Raw genomic sequence first — 13,084 nt, 5'->3', positions numbered from 1 at the left:
ATTCCAGCCTTATCATCAATCTTATACTTTATCATCACCTCCAGGGGCAAATTTAATGGGGTTCCAAACCCCCCTCTGAAATTTTAACTTGTGGATTTGCAGCTGCAGGAACACTTAGTTTGGCAGCACAAAAATAAAGAGTAAATGGGAACAAGGTAGGGTAGTAATAGGGATATAACACTTTTTATTGTATTACTGTGATTTAATATTGTGCACTATTCCAGCTTGTTTCAGTAATTTTTATCGATGTGCTATGGTACCTACTCTAGTTGAAAATTCCAAATTTTTCTGTGTACTTTAATTACTGTGTTCTATGCACAGCATTGTAGCTGTAGATATATATAATTTGTATAAATTTTTGAATGTTGCTAGCTATTTAACAAAAAAATTCTCAGAAGTAGTTGTAAATTTTGTAAGAATATTATATTATTATACTGTACTTTTACATCAATTTGATCCATTTAATCTTGATCATGACATACAATAATTTGACTAATCAAAAGATATTTGCTTTAGGTAGTGTATCATATTGACATTCAAGGATAGATCAAGATGTTATAAGGGCACAATGCTCCTACATGTAAGTGAAGTACAGGTACTTTTAGGTACAAATACAAATACAAAGCATTTTGTAGGCCTAGTGGAAGTACTAAACCAAAATCCAAGTACTTTTGATAGTACTTTAGTATGGCAAGTTTTAAAGCAAATCACATATAGTGACAAAATCTCTATATAGGTGAACACAAGCACAATGCTAGTACAATACAAAGTATCTGAATCCAGATAGCTACTAAATGATATATCATTGCTAATTAGTGACATTTATTATAATGCTGTGATATAACTGTTAAGGCAGTGAAACAAGTTACTCTACAACATATGTAGTCAGTGTTAACACCTTTGATGATGCCAGTTGCTCATTTTTTTCCATACCAACATTCCTCAGATATTCCATTCCAAGAAATAGCGAGGCTGGATTTCTCTTCACTGCATGGTATTGGCTGATGATTGCCCAACTTTATCAGCTGTTATGCCAACAGTAAGAAATCAACTTGTAGTTTAAATTATAATGAAGTACATTAGTGTTGGTACTCACCATGCAACAATTCCATGAACCTCTTTGGTAAGTCCACAAGTCTTAGTCAAAAATATGTCCACATGCTTCTTGTAGAATCTCAGCTTCAAACCAAATCTGCATTGGTGCTAATATAAAGCCGTATCAGCATCCTTCAACTTACGTATATTGTGTAAACACTGTTGGATATAGTGTTGGAGACATCTACGGTGGCTGGCTTATCCTTAGCAATGGTCAGACTATTTTCAACTAGAACACTGCATGTGATCTTGATACTTTAACCACTGTTGTATTGCCAGTATCTGGTTTCTTTACAAGCATTCCCAGCTATAGGCTTCCATAAAGGTGGACACATTTAATATGGTGTGGCTCTCTTCCTCAGCAGGTAGCATGAACTGACCATTGAGTTGTAATATTTCAATGGAAAAAGAGCAATGCAAAGTTGATATGTGAACCGAATTCTTCGAAATATAATTTGTTTGAATGCATCATTTATTTAGTCAGCTATAGTTACGTAACTAGTTAGCTAGTAGTCAATCAATGGAAAATAAGACAATTGAAACTTACTATAATGGAAGTGTTTCATTTCACCCTATAGACATATTTGGACTTGGCTATACCCAAACAATCATTGTGACGGTATATGTAATATGGGCATGAGTGCTTTGCCTGATATATACACACAAGCCCAAGGGCTGCAGGCCCGAGGGTGAGTGCATATATACAGGCAAAGCACGAGTGCCCATGGTATAACTAATATGTTCTACTTTAGCATGTAGACTCACCTAATTGGCAAAATCTTCAGTTGCTATACTCTTAGGAAACCAAGTAAGCTGTAATTGTAGAATTGAATTTTGCCAAACAAACTGCGATTGTGGGATTCAATTTTAATACATCAAACAGTAGTTTGATTTTATTATTGCTAATGTAGCAATTTTAAGAGACTAGTGTTAATTATGTTACTTTAATTGCTACATTTACAAAAGTAAAAAAACAAACTACAGTTAATGTATTAAAATTGAATCCCACAATCACAGGTTGTTTGGCAGAATTCAATCCCACAATCACAGCTTGCTTGATTCCCTATATAAGAGAAGAGGATAACAGTATAACATCAAAGAAGTCTGATGATTTCTGGATATAGCGTGCACACCTATTAGGTATGCAATGTCTCAAGTTAACGAGATATACACACTGGTGGCAGTGCGAATATCTTGTTAAGGCAGTGTGTAACGAGATATACACACTGCCTTGACGAGATATATGCACTGGTAGCAGTGTGTATATCTCCAAGGGCGGATTTAGGGGTGTGCTGAAGCACACTCCCCCTCCAAACTTTTACCATGTGCAAGCTCAAATTATACTTTTGGTGTGAGACTTAACCTAAAAGCTGCTAAAAATTGAAATACTCTAATAGAACAGTCAACTACTCTAATAGAACAACCATCATAATGTTTTTCAAGAAGTTGCCAGTGTGTTTTCTTGACCTGTGCACTGCTATCTTAGCATTGCTTCAAACATCCTGCCATACACTAATCATTTTCTGTGAACAACTTCTGTCAAATAGTTTAATATTATAGTGGGTATTTTCAGTTGTTGCTACATTGATACTTGCATTGGTTAACACACTTAAGTAAAACAGTTAATCTCTTAGCATGTATACAGTTAACAAGGCTGTAGTATCTGAGAACTAGCTGTTTGTTTTTGCTTTATCAGTACCAAAGTTCCATGCTGCATTTATCTGAATCTAGCATCAATTGATTAAGCTAATAAAATTTAATGTCATACAGGGTTTTCACTCCCAAACCCCTTGGAGCTAAACTTTATAAGCTCAAATAATACCACAGCATTTACGCTGTCGCATTATAAGGGGTTAGGTGTGGCCAAAAACTAGTTGTATATGTAAGTGACTTTGGACTCTGGTTGTAAAAAATTAATATGGTGATGAGGCCATATAGTTGAAAAAGTCAGAGTAACAGAACAGTCTGTGGCTATGTATACTACAAAGTTGAAGTTATTTTTGTGTGTATGTTAAATCTCTACAGTGACCTTAAGATCCAATCCTGTCTATGTCTTTGATAATCCACTATTATGTATTGCCTTATAATCTAATAGCATTTAAAGGTGTAGTTCTGTTTTTCTAAAATTGCTTACAACCGAACTCATCCATCTTGTACCCCACAATCTTTCAGTATAATAGAGTGTTTGGTTAAAAATAGCTTCCAGATTCAATCTTGTGATAGCTACATTCCAAAAATTTTCAAAGGAAGCATCACCCCAGACCCCCCTAGCTGGAAAATTCTATGTATGCATACTCTACACACTGTATGGTGAGTGTATACTTTCCCTCTCAAGCCCTCTCTTCATTGTTACTGTTTGAATGTTATAGTTTGAGCCATGAGACTGTAAAGCACACTAGCTATACCTTAAGCCAAGCAATACACTAAATTTAGTGATCTTGTATATTGATGAATTTACCAAATAAATTTTATTAATTCGTGAATTGATGTAATAATTAGCAAAAAACCAAACTCTAAAATTACCAAATTTAATGTACTGCTAAATAATTAAGGCATTTCAAGCACAAAATTGATGGCAAGTATTGATCATGTATAACTGCATCCTTCCCCTTCCTGTTCTTTATGTAAAGAATATATTTTTAGTTACTGGCTGTGCCCTTATAAGACAGCTAATATTACAACTGTTCTGGAATATATGATAGTGTCATTTCATCGTTATTACACTTAGGTGACTTGCAATGCTTTACAAGCATTGTGAAAGCATTGTAAATCACTTAAACAAAATGGCATCATGTTTCAGTCAAAAATATTGCCAAATTTTAATACTGAATAGGATAAATTTGCAAAATTTTTCTGTGGGGGACATGCCCCCAGACCCCCTTAGATAGAGTATGCTCTGCATGCTGAGTGTGCTTTGCATGCTATAGCTAGTTGTATTAACCAGTTGTCGCTTTTCTTAGCCAACCAACCATTATGTTAGCACCCCCCCTTCTGAAATCCTAGATCCACCCCTGCCTCAACACTGCAAATCTCCTTTCTGCTTCATCTAATATAGTTTATTTTTGTTGTGCTTGTCGCATGTATGCAAATGACCAGGAGTACAGGCTTCTCTGAATTAATATACTCAAATAAAACTGTCAAAAAACACTCAAATAGAACAGTCAAAAGATACTCAAATAGAAAGTCAAATGTAATCATCTCCTGCCCACTTCAGTTTTTGCTGCACTATGTGATGGGAAACAAGCAATGGCCTTATCAAGTTAAGCTCGGCTGATTGCTTCAGGCAGTCAGTCGGACAACCAGTGCTAGTCAGTAGAAATTCTACTACTAAAACTACTAAATAAAATTTCTTAGCAACTTTTTTAGAAGCATTTCGGGTTGTACTGAAGGAACGTTTGGCCTTGGTTATGGCTAACAATACTACAAGGTGCCATGAGGGTAACCAATTTATAGGGTGATACTTTTAAAAGCCCAAACCTTCATGATCCTTAATATGTTATGTAGTACCATCGTAATGTATGATGTATTTGTGCATATAAGAATTTGTGTACACATACATCTGAACAAAAACAGTCAAGCTGTGAGAAAGGTTGCAGCCTTTCCCTTGGCACCAAATTCGTCTGAATTATCATTATTAAAATTTTTGTCATTAAACTATGATCACAGCTATTTCTTGGCCATCACCTTAGATTTCGCATCTTTTTCATCCTAATTATTTTTGTAATATCTGCACCCATTTTCACAGCTTGACTGTTTTTATTCTTCAGATATCACTTCTTTTTGTATTTGTGTATACCCCAAAGCCAACTGGTTTTGGAGTTTCTCTTTTACTTGTATTTTTCTTTACTGCAGAAAGGAGCAAGAAATCAACAGCTGAATTTTTGCTTGTGGATAAAGCTACCATGTATATTTCCATATTATGTATTTTAAAACTTTTACTTAATTAACTTGGCCATGCACCGGTACAGGATACTGGTGGACCTTCAACACACTTAAAATATGCAACTTGTATAATAAAGTAATACTCCTAATACAGTTGAATCTCTCTATTGTAGACATTTTGAGACCCAGAATTTTTGGCCACTTTTTGCTGTAATATAGAGGTTTTCCTCTTTCAGAGGTAAAAAATGTATTAACCAGACCTGTTGGGACCAAAGTCTTTGTCCTTAATATGGAGGTGTTTTCTATTGTGTTCTTAATTTGGGGAGTTTGTTAAGAGAGCTTCCACCGTACATGCCATAAACTGTTGTAATTCTGTGTGTTGAAATAAATAAATAAATAAACAAATAAAAACTTAATACTCTCGAGCTCTCCTACAGGTTGGCGCGTTTGTAACAGAGTGACTTATAATGTAGATGAACTCTCTACAGAATGACATGTTCTAGCTAAACTCTCCACAAGGTGACTGGTTTGCAGATAAACACTCTTTACAGGGTGAATTGTTAGTAGCTGAACACTCTACAGAGTGACTTGTTCTAGCTGAACTCTTCAGGTGACTGGTTTATACGTAGCTGAGCTCTCTAGCTACATTGTCTACAGGGTTACTTCTGATATAGCTGAACTCCCTACAGAGTGAACTGTTTGTCTCCACAGGGTGACTTGTTGTAGTTGACTCTCTAAATAGTAATTGAAGTGTAGCTGAACTCTCTATAAGGCTACTTTTGAATTCTATCCAGGCTGGCTTATCTTTGAACTGAATTCTCCACAAAGTGACTTGTAACATAGCTGAACGCTTTAGACCTATTTATTTATTTGTTAGCAGACCATTCTATTAGGCCTAGGGTGACAAATTACTACACATTTTACAGTAAGGTACTTTACAGTTAAAAAAAGTTATTTTACAGTACTAGGCAGAAAAGATAACTGGGTTTAATTAATAGTGCAACATTCACTAATGTTGAAACTTTGTTGTGTATATGTAGCTATATATATTCTGTTAGCATTAATTCTTGGTTACTTCAGACAGCTATCACATCAGCTATGCTATCAACACCTTTTGTTGCTAGTTACACTAATACTTCGTGAATGTGCACTTTTTGACAAGCTGACCAGTTTTGGATGTTAAGATTCTTCAAACAACAATAATTGACAACTAGGTATACTGATAATGTATACACAGAGTTAAGTAACTTTGTTACGTAAAATTATGTGCACGATGGTAGCTACCTCTCCTGGGTTACCAAAAAAAAATCTATATTAATTGTAAGTGCTCCTGTTAAGTGGTGCATTAAAATCTTTGTTGAATGCATGTACATACACAAATACAGGCACGTGCACCCCCCTCCAAAAAATACCTGACTCCCAGAACTCCTTCTTTAGTGGGTAGCATTCACTGAATGGATGACAAATGGAGGTACTCTAATAGAACAGTCAGAGGAATACTCTAATAAAACAGTCACCGTAAGGATATTCTCCACACTATGATATTGCTGAGTATGAAAAAAACTTGCATCTGTGGCACCAAACTATGGGCTCACTACATGAACCCTCTACAGGTAACTTCTGTGTAGCTGAATTCAGACTTTCCAACTTTTGGAAAGCCTCGTGCGGGTGAATTTTATACCTGTGCATGTACAGAGCCCACATTTATGAGGGCTTGTAAAACATATTTTCATACACATAGTACATTGCCCTTTTTGTAGTCTGCTAGCTAGGATTTTTGTCTCTGTTTGCTAATTAAATGCACTTGATCCTTTGTATGTCATTGGCCCATACCTGAACTCATGATTATCACTGATCAATGCAGACCACTTTGGAAGCATGATCTATCACTGCAATTTAGATCATTTTACATAAAATTACTCCACACCAAAGATTTCAGTCTAGAAATATCTTTAGCTTCTGGGGTGCAATCCACGGACCCCCTGTTTTATATACTAGCTACTACCCTAGTTATGGTGCACCCCCCTCAGTGGCGTAGCTAGCCCTGAAGGATTGGTTGGGCACCCTTGGCAAGCTGCAGTAATGATGATGTGCTAGGGGGTCGGGAGCATGTCCCCAGGAAAATTTTCAAAGTTAGACTCTCTAACGTTGAAGATGAGAGCAATTTAAGCAGTTTGTTATTCCACAATTACACTAAAACAGGGGCGTACAGAGGGGGGTTTCCAGGGGTTTCAGGAAACCCCTTTGGATTTTACACACCACTTGAAACATTAAGAAATTGAAACTTCAGGTTTCCAGAATTTGGAATCTATCATGGAACAGGACACATTTTAAACTTTAAAGAATAGATAGCAACACTTAGCTATAGCATTGTTCTGAATTATGATTTTGGTGAAAAGATCGAAATAGTCTAATAGAGCAGTCAGGTAATATAAACTACTCTAATATAACAGTCACTTAGCTGTAGTGGGACCCCTTTTCAAAATTCCTGCGTACGCCCCTATATGTTTGATGTTTACCGGTAATAAAGCACATATTTGAATGTTTACCGAGTGTTGTATTAGGGTGATTGCTCTATTAGAGTGACTGCTCTATTAGAGTATTTCGATCTTACGTGGCTAGCTTATGGAAACTGAGTTGGTAGGGCGCTGGAACTGATTGGTTGGGCCTGTGCCCCACCAGTACCCACCTTAGCTACACCACTGACCCCCCTTGCCAAACCCTGAATCTTCACCCTGCATACATCACATACAGTATAGAGTAATAATCTCAAGGGAAATTACAAGCCAGAGTACACAGCAAACCACACCAGATCTGGTACATGTATGTGTATAAATTTCTGCAAAAGAATAAAGTTCTAAATAATACAAAAATTATAGTTCTACACTCTACAAAATAGTTCTACAGTCTGCAAAAGGATCAATTGCTTCAATCATTGTTAGCTGCCAGTGCGGCCGGCCCCTGGTTCTGGTTGGTTATCTACAAAACCATATACAACAATTAAATTAATTATATATTAGTATTGACTAATTTTCAAGAACTCAATTTAACAATCAACTCACATTGTCTGCTGCAAAGCTCTTGGGTGATCTTTTGTCCCACTTGTTGCATAGCTGTGGCAGCAAATTCATTCATAAAGAATACTTGTGATGGAGAACTGGCAATTGCATTTAGCTCTTCAATTCTAATGTCTGCACCAATCCCTACAGCATAAACCTCATAAATATTTTCTTCGTGAAGTAGGTTAGCCTGTGTAATTGTTGCATCTCTTTCAATGGATCTGCCATCAGTTACAATTATAGCAATGTGAGTGTACCCCTCTCTCAGCTCCATCCTTCCATCTGTTGCACTTTGTCGTAAAAGTCTTAAGGCAGTGTGTGTTCTAGTTGTCCCACGTCCTTGTGGAACACTTTGAAGAGCTGGAATAAGTGTATCATTACTTGTGTGCTCCTGCAGGTTAAATATGATTTCTGCCCTCCTAGTGAATCTTATTAGTCCAACTAAACTTTGTTCCAAGCCAATATTAAGCATTGAACTTATTTGAACAGTGAAGTCTCTTAATGCTGGCCATAAACCTTCACGTCTAATACTAAATGAACTATCCAATAAGAAGACCAAATCTATTTCTCCAATATCACATTCTGAAAAATAATAAAGATGATCTGTGTAGCGGCACAAAACACTTGTGCACGTATGTACGTATGTATGTATATATGTATGTAAGTATGTACGTACGTATGTATGTATGTATGTATGCATATAATACTATGTATGTATGTACAGTATGTATGTATAGATTCATAGACTTTTAACAGCTTTTAAGACTTCACAACCATCTGCAAAGGCCAAATTCACAAAAGTCAACAGTGAAACACCAATAAGAGGTAATTATTTGCTGCTTCAAAAATACTGCTACTATCAAGATAATATACTCTCCCCCAACCACCTACAACTTAGCCTGTTTGTGTCCTTCCCCTTGCCAGCTCCTGCCTGTATGTAATTGCCCAGAAGGGGAAACAATTGCTCCCTTATGTAGACAATGTAAAGAAAAACTACAGATTTTAATATGTCATAGCTATCCCAAAACCTATAATATGTGATCCTTTTAAACTTTGGAGAGGTTACTTTAAATATTTACACATACAAAGAATGTAAAATTTGGGCTGCTAGTGGCCATAATTAATTTTTAAGTATGAAATTTATCTATTTCCAGTGCAATAAAAATACAGTTTGTTGAAATGCACACTTTTATCTTACCTCCACAGATTCCTTGTTCTACACATTGACCTTCATCATCAACCACTTGTCCATCAGGGCAGAAGCATCCTTCAGCACATCCTCCATTACAAATTGTAGGACCATAACACACTTGAGGGCAAAGAGCACCACACTGCTGGTATACCATTCCTGGTGGACACTCAATTGCTATAAAGATAAAATAAGATAAGATAAATTGTATGCTTTGTTGTCATAGGATGATGCATGTTATGGCTAGTAGTGCACTACTTACGGCAATAAAATCTTCTCCAATTTGGCAGTGGTACACCAACAGCAGCACATTCTGTAGCATAAACAGCCAGGCTATCACAATAGCAATTTTCTTGTTCTGCCTCACTGCAGAAACAAAAATCAAATTCACAATTCTGAATGAATATTGAAGGGTCTATCACAGCATTACAAGCTGAGAAAACACCTCCTCTCAACACTGCACATCTTCTTTCTGCTTCATCTAAAGTAGTTTGAGGACATGGGTCAGGTGGACTGACTACACCACAGTCTGTTGTGTTGGTAATGCTAAGCCAACTGTTACCAAATACGTTAGGCGTGGCTACCAAATCACCGTTAGGTGCCATAAAGTCATCTGAGTTGTCGCCATTGTAATTACCACATAGTCCACATAACCTGTTTTGCCACATTGAGGATACAGTAACATCTACATGATATTGTCCATTCCAAAATATTCTAACACCAAGTGTAGTGAGAAGTACATGAGGATGTCCACCAACTCTTATTACTTCAACTCCATTAGACTGCATTATTACACCATCACCATTACTGGTCTGTGGGATGTCATTGATGGTCACTGTTCCTCCTCCACCTCTTCCCAGAACAATTTCCAAGTTAGCAGCAGGAACTACCACTGTCACTCGGTCAGTACAAGAAACAGATGGATTATGGACATGTGCACTGTTTCTGACAGTTACAGTAAACTCAGAACTATTACATGGTGTGGTGAGGACATATTCACAATCGCCTTGGAAGTCATAGTAGCGAAGATCAAATGTTTTATAGTGAGGATCGCCAGAAGCATAACAGGTTGGTCCATTAAATAAACAAGTTTGTCTTTCACATTCAAACTCTCCTTCACGGCAAGTACAACGTGTGGAGCAGTTTGGTTGTATTTGCTCTCCTTCTTCATAAAGCATACCCATATATGTACAAGCTGTAGAATGAAAGTTATAAGTGAAATAGCTTTACGGTGTTGTGTATTTAATATTGTATGTATTTATCTGTGCTTTTAGGAATTTGTGTACATACATACCTTGGCATTGTGAAGGATCCACACACATTCCATTATGCAAAAGCTGTCCATCAGGACAAAAACATCCTTCAGCACATCCTCCATTGCACACTCCAGTTGTGTTATCACACGTTGGAGGGCAGAGGGACCCACACTGTTGATATACCATTCCAATTGGACAGTCAATTGCTATGTTTAGTAAAATTATTCAAACAATAATAAATTTAATTATAGATATTCCTAGTTACTTACGACAGTAAGATCTTCTCCAGTTTGGTGCTTGTAGCCCAACACTTGCACAGGCAGCAGCATAGGCTGATAGAATATTACAATAGCAATCTTCTCGATCTTCAGCATTGCAAAGGCAATAATCAAACATGCAGTCTTCAATGAATGGAGTAGGATCAATGGCAGCATTGCAAATAGCAAACACACCCTGTTGCATTACTTCACATCTCATTGTTGCCTCAGCCATGACATCAGCAGGACATGTTGGTGGTACTTCAAGCCCAGCACAACCAGAGGAGGTATTTGTGAACAACCAACTGTTACCAAATGAATTTGGTGTTATTGCTAATGTACCATCAGGAGTTTCAAAATCATCTGAACTGTCGCCATTGTAGTTACCACATAATCCACATAGTTTGTTCTGCCACATTGTGGATACAGTAACATCTACACGATATTGTCCATCCCAAAATATCCTAACACCAAGTGTAGTGAGAAGTACATGAGGATGTCCACCAACTCTTATTACTTTAACTCCATTAGACTGCATTATTACTCCATCACCATTACTTGTCTGTGGGATGTCATTGATGGTCACTGTTCCTCCTCCACCTCTTCCTAGGACAATTTCCAAGTTAGTAGCTGGAACCACAACTGTCACTTGGTCAGTACACGACACATAAGAATTATGAGCACTGTTTCTGACAGTTACAGTAAACTCAGAATTGTTACATGGTGTGGTGAGGACATATTCACAATCTCCTTGGAAGTCATAGTAGTGACGATCAAATGTTTGATAGTGAGGGTCTCCAGCAGCATAACAAGTTGGTCCATTAAACAAGCAAGCCTGTGGCTCACATTCAAACTCTCCTTCACGACATGTACAACGTGTGGAACAGTTTGGCTGTATCTGCTGTCCATTAAGATACTCAACACCATTGTAAATGCATCCTAGAAATGGATATGGGAGTATAATTGTATGCAGTATAATTATAGGCATATTTGCATATGTAATAAGACAGGTGGGGGATTAATAGTAGGAGCATTGTAAACAAGAAGGAGTAAAGTAGCGTGAAGTGAAGATAGAACTATTTCTTCCTGTCTATAATGGAACTTTTGTTAATCCTAAATAGTGCATACAGCCATTCGTTCTATTACAAATTAATCCAACAACCATAGAAACTGTTACTAAGTAAAAGAAATCTAAAGCTATCAGTGACACTGCTAGACAAAATCTGAATGTAGATAAATCTAAAGCAGATTCTTGGACATTACAGTCCACTGTACTAAAGGTAATCACATGACACAACAAAAATCAGTGTAATCTTGTGGCAAGACGTATGCCTGCTTGTCTTACCACTTGATGTCACAATTCTTTCTTCATTAATCTGGAAAATCCAAACTCCTGGAATTCCAACATTACTGGTAGAGGCAATATTGATAATATCTGCTGTGCGTGATGCAGGAACAGCTGCATAATTGACTCCATCTCCAGCATTAAATCCCACTTGTGCTGGAGTTCCTCCTAAACCATTTGTTCCATTAGATGCATCTCCAGTAGTCCATTGGATTTCTCCATCAGCATATAAGAATATTGCAAATGACTGTAATCCATCAGTAGCAATAACACATTGGAATGTGTTAGTCTGTAAAACAACGTTTACACGTACATGTTATAATTTACTGTAAATGACAACAAAAATAATTGACATAGGCTATACACATTTTCATTTTCTACACATACCAGGTCTGTTCTAGAACTATAATATCCAACATGATCCCAAGTTGCAATGAAAAGCTTAGTAGCAGTAAACCCATTAGCTGCTTGCACTGGAAAAGCTTCTCTGATCTCTGTGCTGGCTCTGGTGAGTAATTCAGTCAAAGTACTTTCACGATAATATATTGTTCCAGTCCCTGTGGTGTCAACATCACCCCAGTATGGCGCAATCAGTTCTCTGTTTCCATCAAGTGGGAATGCAGTTGGTGTAAATGTTGAAACTGCTGAACTAAAGCTTATAGCACCATTGGTGTTGACCTGTAACATTACCATCATTAATGCAAGTGACAATATAGATACTATACACTGATTAGCATGCATGTACTGTAACATGGACAATATTATGTGGTATAGCTACAAATGTATTAATTTTGTACTTACAAATAATGATGTATAAGATTGGCCAAAAAATCGGATCTGCTGTTGTAGAGATACACTTGGTGAAGAATTGTCATCTCCTGTAGGAACTGTGTTCGTAGTTTCTGTAGTTCCAGTGCCAAAGGGATAAAACTGGCTTAAAGGAATACACACTGAATTCCTTAGCAAGAAAAGTAAAAGCAATCCACTTGCTATCTTCATTC

At 37.0% G+C, this 13,084-nt stretch overlaps 1 protein-coding gene across 1 annotated transcript; it reads right to left on the bottom strand.

Annotated features, from left to right (window-relative positions):
* Nucleotides 1–7,726: 7,726 nt before the first annotated feature.
* LOC136255773 (von Willebrand factor-like) lies at nucleotides 7,727–13,084 on the bottom strand. Its single transcript, XM_066048662.1, has 9 exons — nucleotides 12,885–13,084; nucleotides 12,471–12,761; nucleotides 12,084–12,372; nucleotides 10,751–11,677; nucleotides 10,520–10,687; nucleotides 9,488–10,420; nucleotides 9,235–9,402; nucleotides 8,040–8,618; nucleotides 7,727–7,956 (listed from the first exon to the last, which is right to left on the bottom strand). The coding sequence occupies exons 1-9, from the start codon at nucleotides 13,080–13,082 to the stop codon at nucleotides 7,916–7,918; spliced, it is 3,594 nt and encodes a 1,197-aa protein (XP_065904734.1). The 5' UTR covers nucleotides 13,083–13,084; the 3' UTR covers nucleotides 7,727–7,915.

The sequence above is a fragment of the Dysidea avara genome, chromosome 5 (genome assembly GCF_963678975.1).
Source record: "Dysidea avara chromosome 5, odDysAvar1.4, whole genome shotgun sequence".
NCBI classification, from domain to species: domain Eukaryota; kingdom Metazoa; phylum Porifera; class Demospongiae; order Dictyoceratida; family Dysideidae; genus Dysidea; species Dysidea avara.
Note: the sequence above shows the minus strand (reverse complement) of the source record. Positions and strands in the feature narration are given on the sequence as shown.

What these genes read in the sequence shown, in the direction of transcription:
- LOC136255773 (XM_066048662.1), bottom strand. Translation starts at nt 13,082, where the DNA reads ATGAAGATAGCAAGTGGATTGCTTTTACTTTTCTTGCTAAGGAATTCA. An exon ending in CTGGAGAAGATCTTACTGTC is followed by an intron (nt 10,688 to 10,750) that starts GTAAGTAACTAG and finishes TACTAAACATAG; the next exon opens with CAATTGACTGTCCAATTGGA. An exon ending in AGAACAAGGAATCTGTGGAG is followed by an intron (nt 8,619 to 9,234) that starts GTAAGATAAAAG and finishes ATTATTTTTCAG; the next exon opens with AATGTGATATTGGAGAAATA.